Source organism: Nicotiana tomentosiformis, chromosome 6, assembly GCF_000390325.3.
Source record: "Nicotiana tomentosiformis chromosome 6, ASM39032v3, whole genome shotgun sequence".
NCBI lineage: Eukaryota > Viridiplantae > Streptophyta > Magnoliopsida > Solanales > Solanaceae > Nicotiana > Nicotiana tomentosiformis.
This window is the reverse complement of record NC_090817.1, coordinates 51,396,714-51,424,206: the sequence shown is the minus strand read 5'-3', so window position 1 is coordinate 51,424,206 and position 27,493 is coordinate 51,396,714. Positions and strand designations below refer to the sequence as shown.

General features: G+C 36.8%; 1 protein-coding gene across 3 annotated transcripts in view; it reads right to left on the bottom strand.

The window, feature by feature from the left end:
* Positions 1-16,964, bottom strand: part of LOC104112992 (uncharacterized) — a 28,082-nt gene extending 11,118 nt beyond the window's left edge. Inside the window, exons 1-3 of one of the 3 annotated variants that reach the window (XM_070177352.1) lie at positions 16,701-16,964; positions 14,060-14,113; positions 7,780-12,755 (exon numbers count right to left, since the gene is read on the bottom strand). In XM_070177352.1, coding sequence (XP_070033453.1) covers positions 12,147-12,755; positions 14,060-14,113; positions 16,701-16,835 — 798 coding nt within the window. In that variant the 5' untranslated portion in view covers positions 16,836-16,964 and the 3' untranslated portion in view covers positions 7,780-12,146. Of the gene's footprint in view, positions 1-7,779; positions 12,756-14,059; positions 14,114-16,700 lie in introns of those variants that run through there. The other 2 variants (XM_009623051.4, XM_009623052.4) reach the window with 2 other exon arrangements.
* Between the last annotated feature and the right edge of the window lie 10,529 nt (positions 16,965-27,493).

Sequence of the window (27,493 nt, the reverse complement as noted above, 5' to 3'; positions counted from 1 at the left end):
TATTCAGGCATTGATAGACACGGGTGCTAGCCACAACTACCTGGCCTCAACTCAGGTGCAACGCCTCGGTCTAGCAGTGCAAAAATGCAAGGGTCGTGTCAAGGCTATCAACTCTCCATCTCAGCAAGTGAGTGGAATAGCCAAAGAAGCGCCAATCCAGCTTGGCCCATACAAGGGAATATTCGACCTACGCATAGCTATCATCGATGACTTCGAACTGATAGTGGGATTGGAATTCCTCAGGCAAACCAACACCATCCCGGTACCATATGCCAACATGCTCCTAATGATGGGAGACAACGGGGCCAAACCCCACACCATACCGTGCATATCCAAGAAGATGGCCGCTGGAAACATCACGGCCATGCAGTTTAAGGAGGGAACCAACAGACCTGAACCCACAGTTCCGGCTGCCCTCAACATCATCAAACAGGCATCACATCATCGGGGTCCAACAGCTCATGGCGCCCCTCAATGTGTGAAGACTTGTCAAGCATTCCCAAAGGACAAGTCGGATCACCCAGCACAAGCGGGACTCTTGGAGCCGCTACCTGTCCCACAGAGACCTTGGGAAAGCATTTCCCTGAATTTCATCACAGGATTACCCAAGGTCGGAAATCATGCAACCATCATGGTGGTAGTAGACCTGTTTTCCAAGTATGCTACCTTCATCGCAGCCCCACAGAACATGTCAGCAGAAGAAACAGCTCGACTCTTCTTCTCCCATGTTGTCAAACATTGGGGTATGCCCAGCAACATCATCAGTGACTACGACCCACGCTTCACTAGCAAGTTTTGGACCCAACTCTTCAGTTGCCTTGGATCCAAATTGAGTTACAACTCAAGCCATCATCATCAGCAAACACATGATCAAACAGACCGGTTCAATGACATGCTGGAGGAATATCTCCGCCACTTTGCTACCGGATCACAAACACATTGGGTGAAGCTTTTGGATGCTGCTCAGCTGTGTTTCAATTCACAAAAGTGCGCCCATACAAACAAAAGCGCTTTTGAAATTGTTACCGGACAGCAACCGCTACTCCCACATAATGTGAATGCACCAATCATACCATCATCTCATCGAGCTGCCAGTTTCTCTACAGAATGGGAACAAACTTTGAAGATAGTGCGGAGCTATCTTGTCAGGGCCCAAGACAGGGCAACGAGGCATGTCGAACAAAAGCGTCACTTTGCCCAACATCAAGCAGGGGACAAAGTGATGGTAAAAACCCCGAGGCAGAACTTGTTTGCAAAGAGGACCCAAGATCCTCGCCTATTGCCAAGCTACATCGGGCCCTTTTCCATTGAAAGGCGCATCGGAAAATCCACATACCAGCTGAACACACCAGCCTGGTGGAAAATCCATCCAGTCTTCCATGCCATTCGCCTCGAGCCAGCTCAGAAATGCATGGAAGATCATTCAGAAAGACATCTCACAGCACCGAGGGGAACAGACCTCCCAGCCGTCAAGAGCCTGACCAATCATCATCATCCTGCAGGTAAGGCTCCGAGGACGTCGCCAACTCAGGTGGGGGAGAATGTCATGGGCTGCTTTCCATCATCGACCCATGACCCCTTGGACGCGCCCCGTGGCGTCCCGGCAAGCCTCCCAACGCCTAGCGCCACGGTCGGCCCCGTGGTCTCGGCAGCGCCAAGTGACAAGCGAGCATGCGCCTCTGTCGCCCCACCGATAATCAATGCCAGCGCCCAGCGGCTGGCCAATGCCATCAGTGCCGCGCGCACCGACAATGCCGCGCGCACAAATCATCCTGTTGCCATCAGCGCCGCACACCCAGACAGTGCCCCGCGCGCAGACCCAATGCCAAGCACCAGCGCCCAGCCGCTGGCAGATCCAAACAGTGTCGCGCGCGCCCACAGCAATGCGCGCGCAGACCCTGCTGCTCAAGACAAAGTTGCTGCCATCGGACTTGCTTCCATAGAAGACTAAGTCCTTTTCATTGTAATTATAGAGTAGTTTTACTTCATTCATTTTCAGTGTACTTCTACAGCTTTCTTAGGTCAACTCATGTAACTTTGGTTTATTTTTTTTAAGCATTATTAAGGGGGACCAAAGCATTTAAACATTCAAGCATTCAAACAATTGAGTATCTTTTGACTAAACGTCACCACTATTTCGTTGAGGTTAATCTTGATATTTACTGAGTACATGGGGTCAGTTGTACTCATACTACACTTCTGCACCTTGCGTGCAGATTTTGGGAGTTGAGCTGTTGTGGAAGCCGAAGGCTAGCATTGAAGATGTACCAGTGTTCTAGTTGCAAATTATCATTTTGTTCATGGTAATCTAGAACTCGTATTTCTATTTATGTATATTCCACACAAATGATGTATTTTCTTCACACCAACGGTGTAATCTTATTCTTAGTCGCTCATGACTTATACTTTCAATTCTTGGTACAGTTATATTAATCTTTGAACACTTATCTTATTATTCATTTGATGATCTTCGGTTCGAGTTGTATTTATGTTGGTCGGCTTGCTTAGCTGGTTGGGTTAGGAGCCATCACGATTTCTTTTTGGGATTTGGGTCGTGACAAGTTGGTATCAGAGCTCTAGGTTCATAGGTTCTACAAGTCAAAAGCAAATATCTAGTGGAGTCTTGCAAATCGGTACAATGACGTTCATACTTGTCTTCGAGAGGCTACGGGACATCTAGGAAACTTCTCTTTCTTTCTTTCCTTATCGTGCGACTTTTTTTAGCTTGAAGTCTAATAGCCTGTTTGGCCAAGCTGGAGAAATCAGCTTATTTTGAGAAGTGCTTTTTTCAAAAGTGCTTTTGAAAAAAGTACTTTTGGAGAGAAACAATATGTGTTTGGCTAATCACTCTGAAAAGCACTTTTGAGTAATAATTTGTGTTTGGCCAAATTTTTCAGAAAGTGCTTTTAAGTATCAAATTACCAATAAGGACATGAATAGATTTACTTAATAGTTAATATTATAAGTGAATAAATAATCTTAAAATTTTGTTATTACAGGCAATAATTAAATCTTTTCATTTTATTTAAGTAAAATATGAAAATAAAATTTAAAAGTACTTAATTCTTTTAATATAAGTTAAATATATTAAAAATCATTCAACAAATATAAAAGCATTCACAACTAAAGTCACTATATATTAGAAAGCTATCCTAAAAATAATAAGAAATATTTATACATTAATATCCTAAGTATTAGGTTTAACGGTAATTTTGGTATATACTATATTTTGTTAAGGCTATTTTTGATAAGAAGAAAAGTCAAAACTGCTTCTGCTTCTGCTTTTGGGAAGAAGCTACTTTTTTCTGCTTCTCAGAAACTGCTTCTGCTTCTTCCCAAAAGCACTTTTTTCCCCAAAAAGCTTGGCCAAACACCTCAAGTTAGGAAAAAAAGCATTTTTGGCCTCTTGAGAAGCTTGGCCAAACAAGCTATAAATCTTCAGTTTCTTTCTATTCGTTCGTATGCGATGATGAGAACTCGATATCAGTTGGGCACTGGCACTTGTGATGATGCCGCAGATATGGTATGAGATGCTTTCCCATGAAATGAGGGCAAGCTAGTCTAAAGGACTTGTGGCCAGGTATGGACCGCAGCTTTGGCTCAAGGGACTCAGTTAAGTGAGCATGTGATTTTGGACTCTTTTGTCCGTTAATGTCCTTAAAAGTGAGAGTGATGACACAGTGAGTGGTAAGATAGCTATGTTTTCACAATTGGTTGCTCGGAAATTGAGCGGGTGCCTCCATAGCCTTAAAGAATAATGGAGAGGCTATTTCCAAGGGAAGTGATAGAGTTAAACAGGTAGCTATGTAATAAGTGTTATGGGCCTAAGGACTAAACTTAGAGGGTTTATACGTAACAAGAAGGTTTTGCTTGAGATACAAAGGAAATGTGGACACTTGATCATCATCCCGGTGTGCAGTGCAATCTTAAGGTTTGGATGTATTGATGGACCTTTCAATTGTTCTTCAGTGGGATGAAACATATTCTTACATCTTGTTGAGGGTGTAGACTCGAGAGGATCAATTAATTACATAGAGGTTGTAACCATGATAAGGTCACAGAAAGATGTTGCGTTAGGGCTAAATAGGTAGGTTAACTCATGTGATGAGGTCCAAGGTTATGTGATATCTGATGAGGTTCTTATGAAGAGTTTTTTTTCTATCCACTGAAATGCATGTACTACGGTGAGAGTTTGGATCGCTTGGGGGAAATGACACGACTGTCACAAGGATAAGTATGCATTTGGCCGATAATTTGGAATGTGTTGTGATTAGTACTACATGAGCTTATGAGAAATTTGGTTAAGTAACTGTGTGAGGTCATGCTAGTTAAGGAGGAAGAGTTATTGTAGGTTCATGAATGATATGATTATGGATTTAAGCCAAGTGGGGGACCTTACCATCGATGATCGAATCATATAGGCATGTGATGTTATAGTTCCTAGACCAAGATACGGACTAGTTATGACTTGAGAAGGGTGACATCGAGGATGACTTGGGCAAGAAATTTGTTGGATGTGTGATGTACTACACTTTATTGATATAAGGAGATTGTTGACTGACTCAGGTTTGATATTCTTTATGGATATAGTATGGAGGGAGAAAGGGATTCACTCGGTTGCCTAAGGACAAGGTTGCTCCTTTTAGAGAAATCATGTACTAACAGAGCACAAGTCGTTCGGCATGTTTGGCTATGCATAGCGGACTAGAACAGAGTGGGTTACTCTCGAGAATGGTTCTAGCGGGTTGGAGTTCCAAGATGTGATACTTAAGGATGTACCGGATACTTTGTTTGGTTAAGAATTTGAGATTGCTATTGAATTATGACAGGGACATGGAGTACTTATATCATTATTGATTCTACAATGCAGCATCAGATAAATGAAAGTAACAATTCTTGTTTCGTTGGAGGACTCTTTAGAGCGAATGTCTTGGTTTGAGGTACTATCGTCTGTGAGATGGGGACAGACAGGCCTATGGATATTAGGATGATGTAGTTCCATGTTGGGATCATTTGGTGTGAGTTTTGGTTGAAGATCACGGTGTATTGAGAAAAGAAAAGTGATGCCTTGAAAGCATATCTAAAGAAGTTGGGACAGTAGCAGTAGCTTGGACCAACATGGTAATAAAGATGTTCGGTTTCTTTGGCATGGTCAGGTTTTAGACACTTTTGTGGTAGGCCATTTGGGTTTGACAGCCTGTGTGACTTGGTTGACTTGGAGAGATTCAGTTCCAATGGCATAATTATGTGTAATCAAGTTTCCAATAGCTTGAGATGGTGTTGACCATTTCTTTGAAGTTAATATTACCTACAGACTTGGAGAGTATGTTGCATGATTGTGAATATTTTACGGGTTGAGCTAAGTTGTATGCTTCTAGGCGATGGATTACTTATGAGGAGGACTATCCTACTTGTGATTAGGAGTTGGTAACGGGATTCTCGCCCTTACATATGGCATCATGGTGGAGGTGGTGAGTCATGTGAGATTTGGATTAATTTGCAAAGGTCGCAGTTCATCTTCCAGCAGAAGGATTGGGATTAGAGATAGCACGGATGATTGGAGTTGATTAAAAGATATAGTAGTATTGATTTCAGCATTACCAAGAAAGGAATATGTTGTAAAGGATGCTTGTAGATAGGGTCTATGGACAATTCGACTAAGTGCTACGGCAACTGCGTGATAGTCCGTCGTCGAGGTTCAGATTTTAGTTGCCTGACACTGAAAAATTGATGGAAATGCACATTTCAAGATGCTTGCAGGTGTGACTTCATAGTTGTATTTGAGTAGGCATGTAGAGTCACAAGGATGAAAAATCTAGCACTTTTGAGGCACAGAGATCGAATCTAGGGATGGGACTATCTTTTTTGTCGCAGATAGTGGAAGTGTGTTAATGGTTAGATAGCTGATTGTATGTGTCTTGGATGGGTGATTTGAGAAGATTTGTGCTTGATAGAACTCGTGGTTCATGGTTTTGATGTGTTATAATCTGCCTAAGTGTGGTGATATATCGTTCTCGGAGATCTTGGGATGAGGAGTATGATTTAGAAAGTTGTTGGCATTATTTTAGGGTGTTGAAATGCTAAACAAGTTAAGGACTTTAGACACTCAAAAATTTGTATATTCGATGAACTGGGTTCCACGAGGTTATCGTGATCTGGCACGGAGGGAAGAACATAAAGGAAAAGGTACGAGATGTAGTTTCTTGATAATTGGATTGATAACAGGTTGTATGTATATATTCGCAGTTGAGACTAGTGGTTTAAAAATTACTTGTGTCCCATGAGTGGTTAGAATAGGTCCTTATTAGCTTATGGAAGATTTATTACCTATTTCAAAAGAATGTGGAATCAGTTTGGGTGTCTATTGTAGGACTGTTGAGGATGTGTATTCTACGGCGGGTCAGATTTGCTTATACAGTGCCACGTGTCATATGAATGTGTCATCCGAGAGAGGGTTATAGTTATAAGGGATACTTTCTATCATCGAATTTGACAAAGTGATAGCTCACCATGTGATTATGGCAATTATGACAAGTGGTTTGGGTGCACGGGTTGAGTTGGGTTGAGTTTGTTTAAAGGGAATTAGGAAGATCACTTGCTCCTTATTGAGTTTGCATATAACAATAGCTATCATTCTAGCATCAGAATGGCCCCATTCAAGGCGTTGTATAGACAGAGGTATAGATCTCTGATTGGACGGTTTGAAGTTGGCGAAGCATGGTTACTTGGGCCAAACTTAGTTCATCAAGCTAAGGAGAAAGTTAAGTTGACGCAGGAGCGACTGAAAACAGCTCAGAGTCGCCAGAAGTCTTATTCGGATGTGCGGCGCAGAGATTTTGCATTTGATGTAGATGATTGGGTATTCATAAAGGTTTCGCCTATGAAAGGCGTCATGCGATTTGGGAAGATGGGGAAATGCAGTCCGAGGTATATTGGCTCGTATCAAATCTTACGAAAAATTGACCAAGTGGCCTATGAACTAAAGTTGCCACCAGAGTTAGTATCTGTTCATCCAATGTTCCATATATCTGTGTTGCGGAAGTGTGCGGGAGATCCTTCCCATTTGTGCCTATTGAAGACATAGTAATTACAAAAAACTTGTCCTACGAAGAAATTCTGGTGGCTATTCTTGATCGACAAGTCAGAAAGTTAAGAAGCAAAGAGATAGCCTCCGTTAAAGTGTTAGGGAGCCATATGGGAAGCCGAGTAAGCTATGAGATCGAAGTATCCACACTTGTTCCACGAGCAGGAAGAAGGTTCCTAGTTTCATTTCAATGTTTCGAGCTTCAAGTATCCATTCTATATGTCATCTTACTCATGTTTTATTTATTCAAAACATGTTGAATATTCGAATTGGGTTTTGGGTGTCTCGAGAAGGATTCAACACCATTAGTCGAAGGTTGGTAATTTGAAGAACTTAAGAGTTCATATTTTTTACTCAAGTTTGACTTTTGTGTTATTACATTCCGTTTGGTGTTTTGAGCCTTTAAACAAGTCTATATAGGGCATTTGGACTTGTAGGGTGTTTGGATGAGGACCCGAGGGTCTCGGGTGAGTTTCGGCGTGTTTGGAACAAGTTTTAGAAGATTTGAGTTGCTGAAACAGGGCTTTTCTGCCGCTAGCCTGACTTTAAAAAAGCATATCTCCCAATCTATAACGAATTTTAGGATGGAGTTTTGATGAGATTTTAGCCTTTTGAGTCTTGTTTCTAGTGGTTCTTGTCATTCCGACATTTTCACAATGAGTTATGACTACTTTACTTGAATGTGGCAGTGCAGATTTTTGTATGTGGTTGACATGCGGTAGACATGCGGGCATGCGAGTTTTGCGGAGCCCTAGGAGCTTATTTGACAGCATTTTTCAGAAAATATTTAAGGTCGAATTTTGTGAATTTTCTTGCAGTTCCCAACTTTTGGAGCTCAGTTTTGAGAGGTTTTGACTAAGATCTTCATCAACAAGCTTGGGGTAAGCGATTCTAACCTACATCTATAGTTTGTACATGAATCTATCACTAGACTTACATCAAAATATGGGATTGAACAAGAGAAATTAGGGTTTTGTCTAAAACTCAAGAAAAAATATTTTGAGGTTCTAAACACCGATTTTGACTCAAATTTGGAAACTAATCACATATTTGGACTCGTGGAGTTATGGATCAGCGGGATCCGACCTTGGACTCGAGTTTTGACCATGTGGGCCCGAATTGACTTTTTTGTTAACTTTTGAGATTTGATTAACAATTGAAGATTTATCGTTTGGAGTTGGTTTTTATAACTTTGTTTGACCAAGTTGAGAATTGTATGGGCTAGATTAGACTCGTTTGATGGATTTGGAGTCTGAAAAAGCAGATTTTGAAGAACAGAGCTAGCCCGGGATGAGATAAGTATCTTGTTTAACCTCGACTTGAGGTAATATTTAATGGACTTACGTGCTACATGATATGTGTTTGGGGTGACATATATGCGAGGTGACGAGCGTATATGTGAGCACCAAGGTTATATCATGCTTATGGTAGACTTTAGGTTTGTTTTTGCTGTGTGTTCTTCTTGACCTATGCATTATTTGATTGTATGACTACGTGAGCCTATTTATTCATGCTAGAAATTATGTTTAGGCTTATGACATCTTATTTGGGCACGATGTGCTATTCTTGATATGGTTGATATACTTGATTTAGGTGTAGTCATATTTTATATCATGAACACACATCCACATCTCTATTTATTATGTCATTATGCACCTTAATGGTTATTTATTAAGCACATACATACATCTTTGGAGATGAGGATCTTGATACAAATTGATATGGTTATAGCATATTTTGACATTATGAGTGAATTGATATTGTTATGAGACGAGGTTTGTGCCGTACGATTATTGTTGTGGCACGATGTTTATGTTGCACGGTTATTGTTATGGCACGATATTTTTGTCATGCAGCGTGTGGATACGAATCCATCCTTGTATGGTCTCCCTCCCATGTTACTCTCTTGGTTGAAGAGTTGGGCGCAAACGTGGAAGCTATGATTACTTAAGTGAATCTTTTACGTCATATCATGCATTTTATATGCTTTCTGTGCATATCTTCAAAATATGCTACTTGATGCCTCTATTACATGCATTCGACATATGCTATTCATGCATTTTACATATGCATGGGACTTGTTAGTAGATTTGGACACTCAAAGGGTGTCGGATTGATGTATATGTTGAGTCCTCGTCATGCATAGACATTTTAGACTCATGTAGGAGCATTCGTATGGGAATTGATGTGAAATTGGGTTCTTGTAATGCGTAGACAATCTACATTCATTCAGAAGTATTTGAGATAAAGCTACTTGGTGCAAATCCCCTTTATATGTGGATTTGGTGCATTTTTATATTCTTTGATTTGGTTATTTAGAAAAGCATGCTTATTACCTCCTCTTTTGATTATGCACCTTATTATTGATATCTATTGTTCCTTGGTTGTTTCTTGATTATTCCATGTTATTGTATATGCTTATGAGCTGCACATGTTACATAAAGTGAGTATCTTTTGACTAAACTTCGCCATTACTTTGTTAAGGTTAATCTATATACTTACTGAGTACATGAAGTCACTTGTACTCATACTGCACTTTTGCACCTATTGGAAGCTAGCTGTTGTGGAAGTCGAAAGCTAGCATTAAAGATGTACCAGCAATGCATTCCGATTGTAAGCTACCATTTTGTTCATGGTAGTCTAGATCTTGTATTTCTGTTTATATATATTCCAAACAGATGTATTTTCTTCACACCAACGTTGTAATCCTATTCTTAGTCGCTCATGAATTGTATTACCAGTTCTTGGAATAGTTATATTAATCTTTGCACACTTATTTTATTATTCATTTGATGATCTTCAGTTCGAGCTGTGTTTATGTTGGTTGGCTTGCCTAGCGAGTTCGGTTAGGCGCCATCACAATTCCGGTGGGATTCGGGTAGTGACATCTTCCCATCTAATCATCAGTTTTGCTCTCATGGCAGTCTTTCTCTCTATTTCCTTTCCCCTTAGCGCAACAATGTTTCTCTTTAAAGATTATTATGTGATGAATGTCACTTATGTCCTGCATCGTAAAACAGTATAAACCATACAAAATACCTTATCATCTCCAATTTCATGGTCACACAATTATTTACAATCTTTTACATAACACCACATCATCATATATACACATAGTAATTCTTATCTTGAAAAATAAGATGGATTTCGTGGGAAAAGGATAGGAAATTGTTAGGTTTAAAGGGTCTATTATGGTTAAATAAGTTATAAATGTTTAGGTGCGAAAGGGGTTGGGTATAGACAAAAACTAAATACTAACAATTGTGACGCATTTAAGGGAAGAATAGCAAAGAAAGTGAAGCATCCTCCCCTACGCCCATTAGATATTACAAGACAAGGTTAGAGTTGCATCACAATTCAAAACAGCACAGAATTACTCAAAAATTTAGACTGTGAGAAAGCACGGGAGAAAATATATTATTCATATTCTATTTTATTATAATACAATGAGCCCTATTTATACAATATATATCATACTCCTATTTTATGTAGGACTCTATCTAACACTCCCCCTAAAGTCGGTGCATACAAATCATATGTACCGAGCTTGTTACATATGTAACTAATGCGAGGACCAGTAAGGGACTTGGTGAAAATATCTGCAAGTTGATCATTCGACTTCACAAACTTTGTAGCAATATCTCCTGAGAGTATCTTTTCTCTGACGAAGTAACAGCCAATCTCAATGTGTTTAGTTCTCTCATGGAACACCAGATTTGATGCAATATGAAGGGCAGCTTGATTATCACATACAAGTTCCATCTTGCTGATCTCACCAAATTTCAACTCATTAAGCAAATGTTTGATCCAAACTAGCTCACATGTTGCCACAGTCATTGCTCGATATTCTGCTCTTGCACTAGACCGAGCAACCACATTCTGTTTCTTGCTCTTCCAAGACACCAAATTACCTCCTACTAAATCACAATATACAGACGTAGAACGTGATCCTGCCCAGTCTATCAGAAGGTGATCCTGCTCAGTCATCATCTGAGTATCCAATAATTTGCGCATGGTCTCGATCTTCAAACAATAATCCTTTGCCTGGAGCTGATTTTATATATCGAAGAATGCGGACAACTGCATTCCAATGACTATCACAGGGAGAATCCAAGAACTGACTTACCACACTCACAGGAAAGAAAATATCAGGTCTAGTCACTGTGAGGTAATTTAATTTACCAACCAGCCACATATATCTTGCAGGATCGCTAAGCGACTCCCCCTGTCCTGATAGAAGTTTAGAATTCGGATCCATAGGAGTGTCAACAGGTCTACAGCCTGTCATTCCTGTCTCCTCAAGAATGTCTACGGCATACTTCCGTTGTAAGATTACAATACCTGAGCTAGACTGAGCAACCTCAATACCTAGAAAATACTTTAATCTGCCCAAATCCTTAGTCTGAAAGTGCTGAAAGAGATGTTGCTTCAATTTAGTAATATCATCCCGATCATTGCCCGTAATAACAATATCATCAACATAAACCACCAGATAAATACTGAGATTTGAAGCAAAATGCCGATAAAACACAGAGTGATCAGCTTCATTACGAGTCATGCCAAACTCCTGAATAACTATGCTAAACTTACCAAACTAGGCTCGAGGAGACTGTTTTAGACCATGAGGGACTGGCTCAACCGACATACAAGGCCACTAGACTCCCCCTTAGCAACAAAACCAGGTGGTTGCTCCATATAAACCTCATCCTCAAGGTCACCGTGAAGAAAAGCATTCTTAATGTCCAACTGATAGAAAGGCTAATGGCGAACAGCAACCATGGATAAAAAAAGGCGGACTGATGTTATTTTAGCCACAAGAGAGAAAGTATCATTGTAATCGAGCCCAAATATCTGGGTATACCCTTTGGCAACAAGACGAGCCTTAAGTCTATCAACCTGGCCATCTGGACCAACTTTGACTGCATACACCCAACGACAACCAACAGTCGATTTACCCGAAGGAAGAGGAACAAGCTCCCAAGTACCACTCGTATGTAAAGCAGACATCTCGTCAATCATAGCCTATCGCCACCCTGGATGAGATAGTGCTTCACCTGTAGACTTAGGGATGGAAACAAAGGACAAAGATGATACAAATGCACAATGGGGTGATGACAGACGATGGTAACTTAAACCGACATAATGGGGAAGACAAATACTCTAAGGCATTATCACTACGAAATGTGCAGATAGAAACCCCAAATTGATCTTGAATTTCAGCGTAGAAGATCGGGAAAATAGAAAACAACTCAAATCGATTTTTCATCAAAAATATCCAAGTGCACCTGGAATAATCATCAATGAAACTGACAAAGTAGCGGAATCCCAAGGTAGAACTGACCCGACTAGGTCCCCAAACATCTGAATGGACTAAAGTAAAAGGTAACTCTGCTCGATTATCAAGACGCCGAGGGAAATGGGAGCGGGTATGCTTACCGAGCTGACATGACTCACACTCTAGAGTGGACAAGTGAGATAAACCATATACCATTTTCTGAAGTTTTGATAAACTGGGATGTCCCAACCGTTTATGTAATAAATCTGGTGAATCAGTAACAGGACAAGTTGTTGAAGGAAGAAAATATGTGAGTCCAAGTGATTTTGCAAGGATAAGGTAATAAAGTCCATCTGATTCACGCTCGGTACCAATGATCTGCCATGTACTGCGTTCCTGTATAAAAACAAGGTCAACAAGAAATAAAATAGAGCATTTAAGTAATTTGGCTAAGCGACTAACGGCTATGAGATTAAAAGGATTACCGGAAACATAAAGAACTGTGACTGTTGGGAGACCCGTTGACCTATTCCAGTTGTCATGGTTTGAGACCCGTTGGCCATTGTGACTGTTGGGAGAGATTGAGAACATGAAATAGTAGTGGAAAGAGATTTGTTACAGAAATATGATCAGATGTACTTGAATCAATGACCCAAGACTCAGAGGTTGAAGATTGGGAGACACAAGTCACTCTACTATCTGTTTGAACAACGGAAGTTATCCTTGAAAATGTCTGTTTACACGCTTTGTACTGAAGGAACTCAATATAATTCGGTAAAGAAACCAACTGGATTGGATTCAATGCATTATATCCAACGGATTGTGAGTCAAAGGCTTCTGATACGAATGTCATTATAATGTTTACGCAGGAAAAAAAAAGATTTTTTTTGGAAACTACTGTTCACGCCAGAAAAATATAAAAGTGGTTGGAATTTGATTTAAATTGGATGGGTAGGCTCGGAATTGCAAGGGGAACCAGCTGTCCTAAGAGTTGTCACCAAAAAATGGCCGGAAGGTAGCCCACGAGCCGGCGTGTGACGTTGGAATTTCGCCGGAAAAGTTTCTTCCGGGGGGGCGTGGAGGGTCTTCTGACGGAGATTATTTTATGGGTTGGTCGCCGGAGGCCAATCTACTTCGTGGTGGTGTTGGTTTTTACACAACACTGACGAATATTGGCTTTTTACTTGCGGCAAACCTGTGTTTTCCCGAAAAAAAGACTTCCGGTTGACTGATCTCTCTTCCCGGAGTCGCTGGAATTTATACACAGCGATAAATCTCTCATGATTGCTTTGATGCCATGTGAGAAAACACGGGAGAAAAATATATTATTGATATTCTATTTAATTATAATACAATGAGCCTTATTTATACAATACATATCATACTCCTATTCTATGTGGGACTAGGACTAATTCATGTTATGTACATAACTATCTAACATAGTCTTTTAGCTCTAATGAGCTGAAAGCAACAAGCATGTAAAGTTTGAAAAGCAAAGCACGTATAAAAGATAAGTTGCAATATGAAAAAAGCCCATTTCAACCGTCTCGACTCTCGTATAAACCATTAAATTCTTTTTTGTCTAGAAGAAGTTGCACCAACAGGTTATGCATCTGCAACTCCATGTAATGATCCCAAGAACCAAAAAGAACTAGTGATAGAAATGAAAGAACAAAAGGATTTAAAGAAGTGCAACTCACCAAGAGAGTACAAGCGATACCAGTTGACAAGCATATAGCAAAACCATAAAGCCTCTGTGGAGAAAAAAAAAATGAACATAGTTGGTCACTGATTACACATATGATAGTGCAGTTAGTGTTCCCATTCACTTTATGAAAGAAAATTCAGTATAAGTCTACTGAAGCATCACATTCTGAATAGAAACAAATTGAACTCGGCAAGATCTAATCGACCCATAGGATAGTGCGAGTTCCACTATCACCATATCTAGTTCTCCTTGGTTACATCTCACAAAAACCACACATTTTATCTTCTTGAACATCTTCCATGTTGTGCTCGTAACCAAGTAGTTTCTTTTTAGCCCATTAGTGATAGTATAGGGATCCTGTTAAAAAGGAGAGAGGAAATTTGGAAACCCCAATAAAGAAAATTGCATATTCACAAGTCAATATTCAATACACACTACAACCACATGTCTGCATAAAGTTAACAAGTCTGCTCGCTCTTTAACTAGTGATTCGAACTTCCAGGCCCTCTATCTAGCCTATTTGTGAATTCTTTCTTGTCTCTGGTGCCAACCTTACCGGGATTCTTCATTTTTCCTACATATACCTATGTCTAATGGGTATTAAATGGTCAGGATCCTTCAAAGTACTTTAAGAACCAGAAAACACCATAATAAAAATAATACAAAAGAAAATGTTGTGATTTCATGCACATGTGGCACTATCACATATGTTGATGTACACTCATGAAGGCTCATCCTAATCTCCGTAAAGATTATTGCCTTTGGCTTAGTTAAGATGGAATAACACTCAAATCTCACTCGCTCCCTCCTCCCTCCCCCCGGCTGCATATTAGAAATCACCAGCTATGTTTCCACTAACTATATCAACCGCATGTTTTTTGTCATATGCTTACTGTATCAACTGCATGTTACTTCCATACCCACTAAAGATTATATATTGTATATTTTAGTAATATCAATGTCCATATTAATTAAAGTATTAAACTAGGATTCAGGTTTTTTCCATTTTTATATGGTAAGGTGTCTAATTAACGAGTATTAAACCAGGATTCAGTACCATATCACTTCTTGATACCTTACACCTGTTGATCTCAACATCAAATAGTGCAATTCAAACAAATCGACTATGTCATAGTACAATCTTCCCAAGATCATCAAATTATCAATTTCTCTTCAACTTACCGTCCATCCTAATTGAGAAAATCATTCTCGCACCTACGATGATATTTGCTTTGCTGAATCTTGTAAGGAAGTTGAGAGAGAAGCATATTATGTTTCAAGTGATGGGCTAAGATTGAAAAACTTCTTCTGTACAAGTATCTGCATCGGTCAAAATAATCTAAGGATTTGTACAATACTTTAACCATAAATGGGGAAGAAATGAGTCCACATCTAGGTTCCAACCTCATGTGTTTTCACCAAAAAAAAAAAATAGTAAGGTAAAATAATGTGTTTTCACCAATTTTAAGAATATATATCTTTGCCCTGTTGCAAGTGCTTTAACTTTCCAGTAGTCTTAAACAGAGACATAGAAACATCTGCTCCTGATATCTCTAGATAGAGATATTTCCAGTAATATTCCTCCACTAACAACAGCACTTCATTTTTCAGGCTGCTTAGCTGCATGTCCATTAGAAAAGGTTACCAGTATACTATTTTCCAACATGCTAAGCAGGAATGACTGCTAGAGGAACTAAGCTAGTGCTACAAAATAGAGCTACAGATTGTGCAATTCCTCGATTATATCTAACATGGCATCTATATCATGTACAAAAGCTAGGTTGCACCAAAAGCTAGCAAAGAAAAAGCTCTAAGCTTAAGGCTAAGAATGTTTCTCTTGGTGCTTTCAAATTATGTTATTGGAGTACTATACCAGCAGGATATTTTTTTAGCAGGTAGTATAACTCGCCAAGCAGGATAGATCAAGTGAGTTAAAAACAACAGGCTTTTACGTTGTTAGAGTTTCTAGAATTTCTTCCATTCTTCTAAGTTTTGCTAATTCTAGCTCTACCTTCAAGTCATCAAACACAACGTAATTACAATAATTATTTCAAAACTTAAAAGCATTGAGTTACTTGTACAAATGCCTTTACAATGCAGCTATTCAAAAACACTTTTCGTTTGTGGCCAAACACCTCAAATCTCAAAAGGGAAAAAAAAGTGTCTATCTTCCCAAAAGATTGGCCAAACAGGCGATTAGCATCGACCTCTAGATGTCATCAGTTCTAGCTTTTTGTTTTCCCTTTCTTACATTTTTAATTACAAAAGTAGACACTTTCATAATTTAAATATGTGTAAATGGACCCCGACTTCTAGTACATCAGATACGTGGACGTGCACATTCAGATATTCCTAGAGTTTTTAGCTATTACAAAGGATCCATACTTAGTATCTATTGCCCACGATCATGTCTTTCCCCATTCACGTAACACAGCAATGAATGAAATTAAATGTATTTTAGCTCAAAAATACAACCAAATAAAAACATAAATACTAACTCTACCAATCAACATTAGATCGTATGAATAAGTAAGTCCATCTCAACCAAAAATTAAAGAGGTATTGATTGTATTTTTAAGACTAAGACAAGATAAATGATCAAAAAACAAAATTAAATCACCCAAATTTCACACCTGTTTGGTAGATAAAGTGCAGTTGCGATTAAAATCATCCATGAAAGATTCCTGCTGAGGAGCTGCTTCTTCATCTTCCACATCCATTCCCACCAGCATTTTCATCTTCTCCAAAGCCTGGTTCATTTTCTCCATTTTTTTTTCTTTTTTGTTTTTCTAATCTGACCCACTTCAGTCTACTATATAAATTCTGACCCTTATAAGGGAGTAGTGTGCGTTTGTTGGGAGTAGGGAGATCTACCAGCCTTTTTACTTTTGACCCCTACAATTTTCCATATTACTTTTGACCCCTACAATTTTTATAGCAATCCCTTTTACGAGTAAAATGCTTTTAAGGGTAGTCTTTATCCCTTATGGCGTGTATTTATATAAAGGGGTACACAAAAGAATCACATAATATTAAAAAAAAATTAAAAAGGGTAAGTTCTTGAAAATAATGAATGTTAATCTCATTTAACTAATTCAATGGAAAAAAGCTTGCTCCACAAAAGTCCTTTCACAACTAAACTATTTTAAAATTATTTTCTTTTACCTAATACTGAAAACAAATAAATCACAAAAATACTTTTCAAATAAAATAAATTAAAATGTTAAATATTTTGGTATTTTAGAGATTTGGAAAAAAAGAGGTTGCCCTATAGCTCATAGAAAAAATTTATAGGTAATGATGCAAAGTTTAAATTTGACTAATGTTGTGTTAATATTTTACCAAAATAATTTAATATATAAAAAATATGGGGAGCTACCATGTATTGAAATGAATGTGAAAAGAAAAAAAAAATGTAATACCAATAATTCATTTTAGAATGCATTTTATCTACTACTGTTTTATTATTATTGATTTAAGTTTATATTTTTACCAATTTGACTTTTAGTACTATAGAATAACTATTTTGCTTTATTTTTTATATCGTCCATTACCAATGCTCTTTTTATAAAAACATATTTATGTAGCCTAAGAATTTTTTCAACTTGAAAATAATTTTTACTTATATAATAATTTGGAAATAAATTGCATTGGATACATTTAATTGTTAATTAGTTAATTAATTTAGACGTTAATTATTTGTTTTCAACCTTAAAGGGAATAATTTTTTTTGTTGTCAAATTCATATTAGCTCATCCAACAACAACAACAACAACATACCCAGTAATATCTCACGTCGTGGGGTCTAGGGAGGGTAGTGTGTACGCAGACCTTACCCCTACCTTGTGAGGATAGAGAGGTTATTTTCAATAGACCCTCGGCTTAGGAAAGCATAAGCACTACATTAATGAAAATATAGATAAGAAGGGACAGTACCAAGCAGCCATATAAAAGCAGAATAAAAACAACCAGATAGTAAGGTGATCAACAATGAAAGAAACAACGGTTACTCATAAATATCTACTACCAACAGAAAGCGAGGGTCATCTAAGCATTAAATATTAGCTCATCTAAGCTTTAAATATTTAAATTTAACAATAATTTTGTCCAAGCATTTATAACTTGGAAAATCCCTTTTACCCTTTGAAATTTTAATAATATTAGTTTACCTAAAGTTAAATTTAGTTAGATATTTTTTATGTTATAATTTAAGTGCCTAAATGTTTGAGTTTGTACATTATTCAAATAAGAAAAAATCTAATAATTAAAATTTGAGTTAATTTTATAGTATTAAAATAACAATTTGTCTAATATAAATTTATCTCCAAAGGATTAAAATATTGATCATTTTTGCAAAGTGTTCATGTTTTTATAATTAGTAAGTAATAGATATTTAATTGTTTGCAAGACAAAGACAATGAAAGAGGTAATTAACCTATCAATTTATATTTCGAATAAGGATGGGATAATAAAAATTAACGCTTCAAATAGTTGACTTTTTAACTATTTATTTAAGGTATTTAACAATAATTTTGTCCAAGCATTTATAACTTGGAAAATCCCTTTTACCCTTTGAAGTTTTAATAATATTATTTTACCTAAAGTTAAATTTAGTTAGATAATGTTTATGTTATAATTTAAGTACCTAAATATTTGAGTTTGTACATTATTCAAATAAGAAAAAAATATAATAATTAAAATTTGACTTAATTTTATAGTATTAAAATAATAATTTGTCTAATATAAATTTATCTTCAAAGGATTAAAATATTGATCATTTTTGCAAAGTGTTCATGTTTTTATAATTAGTAAGTAATAGATATTAGATGTTTGCAAAACACAGACAATGAAAAGGGTAATTAACCTATCAATTTAGATTTCGAATAAGGATGGGATAATAAAAATTAACGCTTCAAATAGTTGACTTTTTAACTATTTATTTAAGGTAAAATTTAATTGATTTAAAGTCCTAATTTTTAAGTATATAATTCAAATTAGGAAAAATTTAATAACCAAATTTCAACAGATTTTCAAGTTCTAAATATTAATAAAATAATTAAATAACTATTTTTGTCTAGTGTAAAATATATTTTTAAAGGAAGAACATAGAGGATACCTTTAAAATATATTTTAACTTTAAAGGTGAAGAGAGAGAAAGAAAAAACAACAAAAGTGATTTAACAAAACGCTTAGATTAATTTGTTGATATAGCCACAAAGAGTTTTTGTGCCTCTGCTTTTTTAGTTTTCGTTGGCCTCTTTGCTTTTATATGAACCACCTAAAAATCATATTTTTGAGAATTTGTGAATATTATGAGAATCAAAATTTTTATTTATCTATAACTTAACGTGAAAGGAGCTTAAAAGTGAGATGTTATTACTTGGCCTAATTTATAGAAAATTTCGAGGTAAAATCTTACTCAATCTCAAATTCCTAAATATTAGGAGTTCTACATAGATCAAATAAGGAAAAATTTAATAAGAAAAACTTTATTTGATTTCAAAATCCTAAATATTAGAAAAATAATTAATTACAATCTTGTCCAATGTGAACTCTATTTTTAAAGGGCAAAAAGGGCGAACGATATTTTGCTAACGGTCTTCGTGATTTTAATATAGTACTAGTTTCTACGTTCATGCGTTGCACGAGATTCTTAAGTCAATTATTTATGAAAGAATTTCAAATTAAAATTTTAGAAATATTATATACAAAAAAATCATTTTTCAAGCAAATGATTTGAAAAAAAAATGTGACATGTAGCAATTCGATCAATTATGGATCTTTTTTCTATTTCATAGTGTCGGTTAAGGATTTCAGATATAAAACTATATCAATTCTTTGTATAGATATGTCTGTGCTTCGTCGTCTATTGAGCACGTTCCGAAAATCAATGAGCATAGTTTGATTGATATTGTCTGAATCCAAATTTTAATATTTAGTCATTTAATAAAAGAACAATAGAGTAGATTGTTGGTGTAATTATTTTATCTATTTTTTGTGTAGGAGATGTAGTGAAGGCTTGAGGTAAGCATAAGTTTGAATCTTTTAAGTAAAGAAGAAATCGAAATTATATGGCTGTTATCTAGGACAACAAAACTCAAAATTCTTTAAAGTACAATAAGAGTGCATTACTTTGTTGTTTAAAAACACACTGTTAGTTGATTCATTATTCCTTCTAACTTCTTCAGCCATTCTCTTCACATGATGCCACAAATTAAATCTTCCCCATTAATTAATATATTTACATCTTCCTCTTTAAGTCTCCTCCTGTTACAAAAATAAAAGAAATTAGTTTATGAACTACCTCGCATATAAGGAAGACGAAATAACTCATGAATATACTATCAAGTTAAAAGATAAGAGAACGAATACTATAGTCCCATTTACTTATAATTTGGTCACGCCCTTAAACGCTAGTTATAGCCATGTTGAGCAAAATATTATAATATAGTTCCTTTGTATGGGAATTGTGGAGACCGTATTCCCACTATTCCGAGTGTCGTTTAATTCAAACTTTACATCAACATCCCGTCCAACAAACAAACAAAACTCTTACTTAACCCATAAAAATGTGGACGAATTATTAGCCAACATGCGTAAAATTAAAGATTCAACTTCTTAATTATTAGTAACTTTTTTTGGCTGTGTTAAAGAGCCAAATCTAATCTATAAAATATGATAATAAAAGAGATGAAAATTACCTCTAAAAAGATCCTTGTATACATGTTTTGTGCTGCAAGCGTGAATACAATGAAATTGTTTATATAGAGGAATATATGTTTCATATGTGGGATTGGTATGGGTTTGGAACTCTAAGAGCACATGGGATTCTACTATTGTAGTATTGTTCCGTGTAATTGTCTAAGTAGAATTAGTATGAAATTAGAACTTTACATTCAATTATTAATTTTTTTAAAAATTTATCATTAGTTGGTATCAGATTCCTAAATATTAGGCAAATTAATTAGATAGTACTGTTTTATCCAACATGGAACTATCTTTTTGACAAAATATTTAAGGCTATAAAAGTCGATTAACATATTAAGGATATTTTTGTCGTTTAATATTTAGCGTAAAACATTCGTGCTTTTATATTAATATAGATAGATAGACTAGTCTTAGGGTACGCGCTTTGCGTGTACCCATATTAATAAATATATAATTTTAAAAAATACATAAATATTATTAGATAATAAAAATAGTGCATGTTATTTTCAATTAGCTAGCTCTTAAACAAATAAATTTTGTCTCACAAAAATTTCCAGATGCTTTATTTTGAGTTATGAAAACTTATGTAGGAATATCTAATGAAAATTATTATTATATTTGTGAATTAATAGATGAAAATAAAACATAAAAATAATTTTATCACGATTCTTCAAATATTTGTTTAATAACACAAAAAGTTGAACCTTTTGGTCTTTTTGAGATTTGGAACGGAAAAGTTTGGCCAATACCTTCTAAAAAGAACATAGTGAGATGTTGTTATTTGTTGATGTCACAATCCCAATTTTTCACCATAGGATGTTGTGATAGCACCTAATCTCTAAAACTAAGTAAGCCTAACACATATTGATTTAATAACAGAACTGAACTATTTAATCATTTATCATAAACCATTAAATGATATACATAGCCGCAAGCGGTCAATAGTTATACATTTCACAAAACCGGTAGTACGGAGTCATAAGCACTACTAAAACACGCTAGAATTTCTAAACACAATATGATTTTGAATTATAATTTAACAGTAGCATAATGAAGTAAGATGGTGACTCCGAGGCCTGCGAACGTCAAGCAGGTATACCTTGAAGTCTCCCGCCGCACAGACGCAACTATCAACAACACAATCAGAATATCTGAATCGGTACAAAAATGTGCAGAAGTGTAGCATGAATATACCACAACGGTACCCAGTAAGTATCAAGCCTAAACTCGGTAGAGTAGTGACGAGGCCAGGTCAAGACACCTACTAGACAGAGAAACATGTTCAAGATATACATAAGCTAACAATGTAAAGAACATCAATGTAAGACCAACGGCAGAAAAATTATTGATTTATAACCAACAATGAAGTAATAGAAATATAAATGGCAGCAAGTAGTAAACGAGTAATAAAGAAATAACATAATCAGAACACTGATGAGATGTAAATGAACTCAAATAAGGAAAAACGGACGACAACTCAAATAATCAAATCGCTCCCAACACATGGACTTACAACAAGAATTACTCCGAGATACCACACAGCATAAACCACAAGTCATTGACCACAATTTCTAAATCTTATACATATGACACCTTGTGCCCACAATAACAATCAACTTCGCACAGCAAATCCCACGTGCTACCATGTACTTTGTAACCGTGATAAATATTAATTTAGATGAACGAAAGATATATTTAAACACCATAAAACATAATAACAATTTTGAATAAAGTAAGGTATCAAATGAAATAATGAGCTTATTTTAGAAATCAAGTAAAGTAAAATAATATATAATTTGTACGAAATAGAGTATAAGATGGGTTTAATTTAGAAATCAATAAAATTGAGTAAAAGTATCATTTTTAAATAAAACAAAACATAAGTTAAATTAACGAATTAAATATAAAATTTGTTAAGGAAAAATATGATAACAATTTTAAGTAAGGTAAATATCTAACAGAGTAATGAGTATAATTTGAGAACCCAATTATAGTGAAAGTGCGATAACCATTTAGAATAGTAAGGCACCGAGTGAGATAATGAGTTCTATCTTAAGAGACACATAGAATAAAGCATGTTAATAATTCTTTTACTTAAACAATTATGTTACCAATAACTCAACATAATTAAATTCACATTGACAATCAATTTACCAAGTTATAATGGAGGCACAGATTGGCATGTTAAAGCAACACAACAAATTACGTAGAATGCATGACTCACACAAGAAACTACAATCGTTCCAACACGAAGATAACAAAGAATAACCAAACACAATAAAAATGCGGATGAATGATTGAAGGAAGAACAATGACCGTTCAAATCAAAAAGTTGTTCCAACATGGAATGTACAATAAAAATGTAAGGCCCCGTAAAATTTTTCCTAAAAATCTGGATTCCGTGATGCCGAAGTAGGCGTAGAGGTTAATAGTAGTAAAAATTCTTCGTGGCAAGCTTGCGAGCCGCGGTTCGGACTTTTTGGATTGAACAGTACGCTGGAGAGTTGAAGAAAATATTTTTGCAGAAGTAGGCATTTCTGCGGCCCATTATGCGGCCGCATAATCGCTCTGCGAGCTGTAGAGTGAAGCAGCCTTTTGGGCCAATTTTGAAGTCAATTTCACGGCCAGTTATGCGACCGCATAACCGTTTCGTGGGCCGCACTTTGATCGCATAGTAATCCTTAGACTTTTGCGGAGGGAGGTTCTGCGGCGCATTATGCGACCGCAGAACAGGTCTGCGGGCCGCATAACGGCCGCAGAGTGAGCAGGACAACCCAGTTCCCAGGGCCACCTTTCGCGGTCATTTCGCGGACCGCATAATCATTATGCGGTCGCATATGCGACCGCATAACCTATTCTGGAGCTTCATTTTTGGGGTTTTTAAATCCGACCCTATTCCGTTAAAACATATCCCATAGACCATTTTGAGCTTATTTCTGATATCTTTAGAGTGAGAGAGAGAGAGAGTCCAGGAGGGAGAAAGTGATCTTCATCAAAATATATTCTCTTCAATTCTTGCTTAAACCTTTGAAGATTATCAAGAGAGGCACCCTAGGTCTTCATCCTAAGAGGTAATATTCTATCACCAAGCTCTTAATTTCGAAATATAATGTGTAATTAGTAAGGTAGTTCATGGGGATGTGGGTGCTTACCTTACATGCATGTATTCTTAAGGTACGTGGGGAGGTTGTGAGTTAAAGATAGAAAAGAATAGGGTGTGGGATGGTGAAGTCTTTCATAAAAGGGCCATGGAACCTTAATACACACATAGTATTTGATAAAATGCTCAAATGAGCTAGAACCATGATCATCCTCCTAATTTTGTTTTAATTTGTTATATTTTCAAAATAGATTGAAGTTGCTAAGATTTTCGAAATATTTTAGAGTGTAAGAAAGCTCAATTGAGGTATGTTGGCTAAACTTTCTCTCTTAAAATCGAATTCCATAATGTTCCCGTGAGTTTCAAGGTGTGGATGGCGCATTAAAATGTTATGGCTTGAATCGTATTTCAAATGAAAGCTAGTATGCCAGATTATGTGAGAAAATTTCAATATTCTTAAGACTCTAAATTGCTCATTTGTGCACCTAAAGTCTTGATTGGAAATCTCTTAATGTTGATAATCTATAAAGATGGTTGGAAATGGAATAATTGAATTGGGGGTATAGTGTGTGGCTAACATGCCAAGAATTTAAGTTATGATTGTGGCTAGTAGTGCAAATGATTTGAGAGGATGCGATAAAGAATATGAAATGAGCCTCGACTCAATTGTTTAAAAAAAATTTCGAAAATAGAATTGCCTAAAAGCTTTTGTACTCAATTCATGCCCATAAGTGGCTGCTTTAACTAATGCTTTGCTTTACAAATATATCCATTGTGATTCGAGTTCTTACATACTTAGGTGTTGAAATTGTATATTGTCATTTCTGGGAAAGAGTATTGCAATAATAAATGGTGTATTGATTGATTATGACTTGATGTGTGCTTGTATTGCTGGTCGATATGCCCCATTATTTAGAAAGAAACCTTTTGTGTTTAAAGTTTCCATTACTAATAAATTTGAGTTATATCATTGCTGAAATATTCTATATATTGATATTTGATAGTGATCTTTGAAATTGAAAAAGGTGAAAGTGTGGAATATGAAATACAACCACCTTGCCAAGTATAAAGAATCTTGTGAATGGCCAAATGAGCCAATGAAATATTGTTGTTATGAGTGTCTAGAAATACTAATAAGAATTTATACAATATGAAAAATATTGGGGTGAGTACAATTGTATTTATGTTACCTTTGTGTGCAAATTAAATCAAAAATATTTTTGGGAGCATCATTAGCAAAACCAAGGAAGGGTGGGTCATAAGGCCAACACCTGAAACTACATGTGCCGGTGTAGGGGTGGATTATGATTATTCCCCTTAATTGGGATGAAATTGAAATATTGGAGGAATTGTGATATTATTCCCCTTAATTGGGATGAAACTGGTAACAATTATGAATTGGAAAAGTCAACCCACACGACATATGTGGAAAGGCGGCCTAGCTGATCGGGTGGAGATCGGATCCCATGTTGCGCACATAGTGGTACTACTCTTGGTAACAACTTTCTTTCACATCACTCGTCAAACCACATTGTTCGTGGGTAGATGGCCTAGCCGATCGGACGTGATCGGACTCCGTGCTAACAAAGACGGTGGTATATCGGTGCTAATGATCTCCCAACCAAAAATTGTATATGAAGTTCGTATTTTGAAAATTATTATGTTTTAACTGGACATTTGGATATTGTTAGTTGTGACTTTCTGTTTCTATGTTGTCTTTTCTTATATGGTCATTTTGTTTTGAAAGAGGACTTTTAGCTTTACATACTAATACTATTCGACAGTACTAACGTCCCTTTTGCCTGGGGCGCTGCATCTTTAATGGATGCAAGTGGATCCACAGGAGGCGGCATTGATATGTGATAGCAGTACACTTTCTTTAGCTGACTTGGTGAGTCCCCTTCATTTCGGGAGTCATGTATCTTTTGTTTCTCAGGCACTGTATTTTGAGGTGTAGCCAGGGCCTTGTTGCCGGCATTTTCCTAATACTCTTCTATTGTACTTAGAGGCTCCGTAGATAGGTTGTGGGTTGTGGTTGATGTTGGGAATTGAACTAGAAATGTTGGTATTTGGAAATCATGTTTTTCATTAATTCTATAAACTCGTAATATACTGGAAATTATGAATAAAGCTGCTAATGGGAATGATAAGGAAGTTGTTAATAAAATCTTTTCAGTGTTTTATTAATAGAGTACATCTCCTCTTTATCCATGGATGAGTTTGGGTAGAAGGAAATCCAACAGGCTTGCTCGGCCGGGTTCTCTCGGTTGAGCGCCGGTCGCGCTCCTCGAGTTTGGGGAGTGACAAACTTGGTATCAAAGCCTAAGGTTTTAAAGTGTCCTAGGATGTCTCAGAGCTGTGTCTAGTAGAGTCCTTCTTATCGGTGTGTTGTTGACCACATCTATAATGAGGAGGCTACTTGGACATTTAGGAATTTCTCACTTCTTTGTTACTCCTGATCATGCGATAGAGCCCAAGGTAGGGAGCTAATTTCCTCATTGTGTCTCTTTTTTTCCAGATGAGTAATCCACGAGTTCGAAACAGTAAGGAGGGAATGACCGCTCCATTGAATCTGGGGGAGACTACACAAGAGTTCTTTGGGAGAACACGTCGAACCGTGGAGGGATTGGTGGAACTTGTTGCTAAGGGAAGTGCCATTGTTCCTACCAATGTCACCGCACCACCAGATCGCGTGGTGAGAGAATCTAAGAAACAAAAGAAGGTTGTTTGTGCTAATGAACTAGGTTGTGTGATTTGCAGCAAGCGACACTTGGGAACATATTGGATGACCCTTGAAATATGTTATGGCTGTGGAAAGAGGGGGCGCAAAAAGAACAAATCCCCTAGGTTGGGTACATTCATCCAGTTATGTCCGCCATGTGGGAAGGAACGTTTGGCATCGTGTTGTGAGTATGCTCATCAACGCATTAGGGGTGGTAGCTTTGGACAATTCCGAAGGCCCACATAGCAATCCGGTGTTGGAATTGTTACTCCCGCATTGGAAGCTTGGAGGAAGGATAAGGGGTATGCTTATGATGTATGCAAAAAGGGTAAATATCAGGTCAGTGGGACTAGTCAGTTTAGCTGACCTCATCCCCGTTATGTGAAGTGTGGGAGATGTCATCCGGGGATATGTCACTATGGTACCAATGTATGCTACAAGTGTGGTATGGCGGGTCACTTTCAAAGAGATTGTTATTTGTCTTGCCAGAGCTTGGGCAGGGGTATGGCCCAGCCAGCCAGTTCTGTAGCTACTACATCCACAACGCCTCCCCCAGCCCGAGGCTCGGGAGGGCCCAACAGGTTTTATGCTATGAGGAGACGTCAAAAGTTTGAGGCTTCTTCAGATGTGGTTACAGGTATATTGACTGTCCAATCTCATGATGTGTATGCTCTTATTGATCATGGTTCCACTTTGTCATATGTCACTCCTTATGCTACTATGGAAGTTGGGATATAACCGGAACAACTTTATGAGTCGTTCTCTGTATCTACTCTTTGAACGAGACGCATTATTCGTGAAGCCACTCTATCACAAATTCTCTTATTTACAACCTTTTAAAGAATTGAGCTCTATAATTATGTCCTTAAATTGAGTTATAACTCTAGGATTAATAC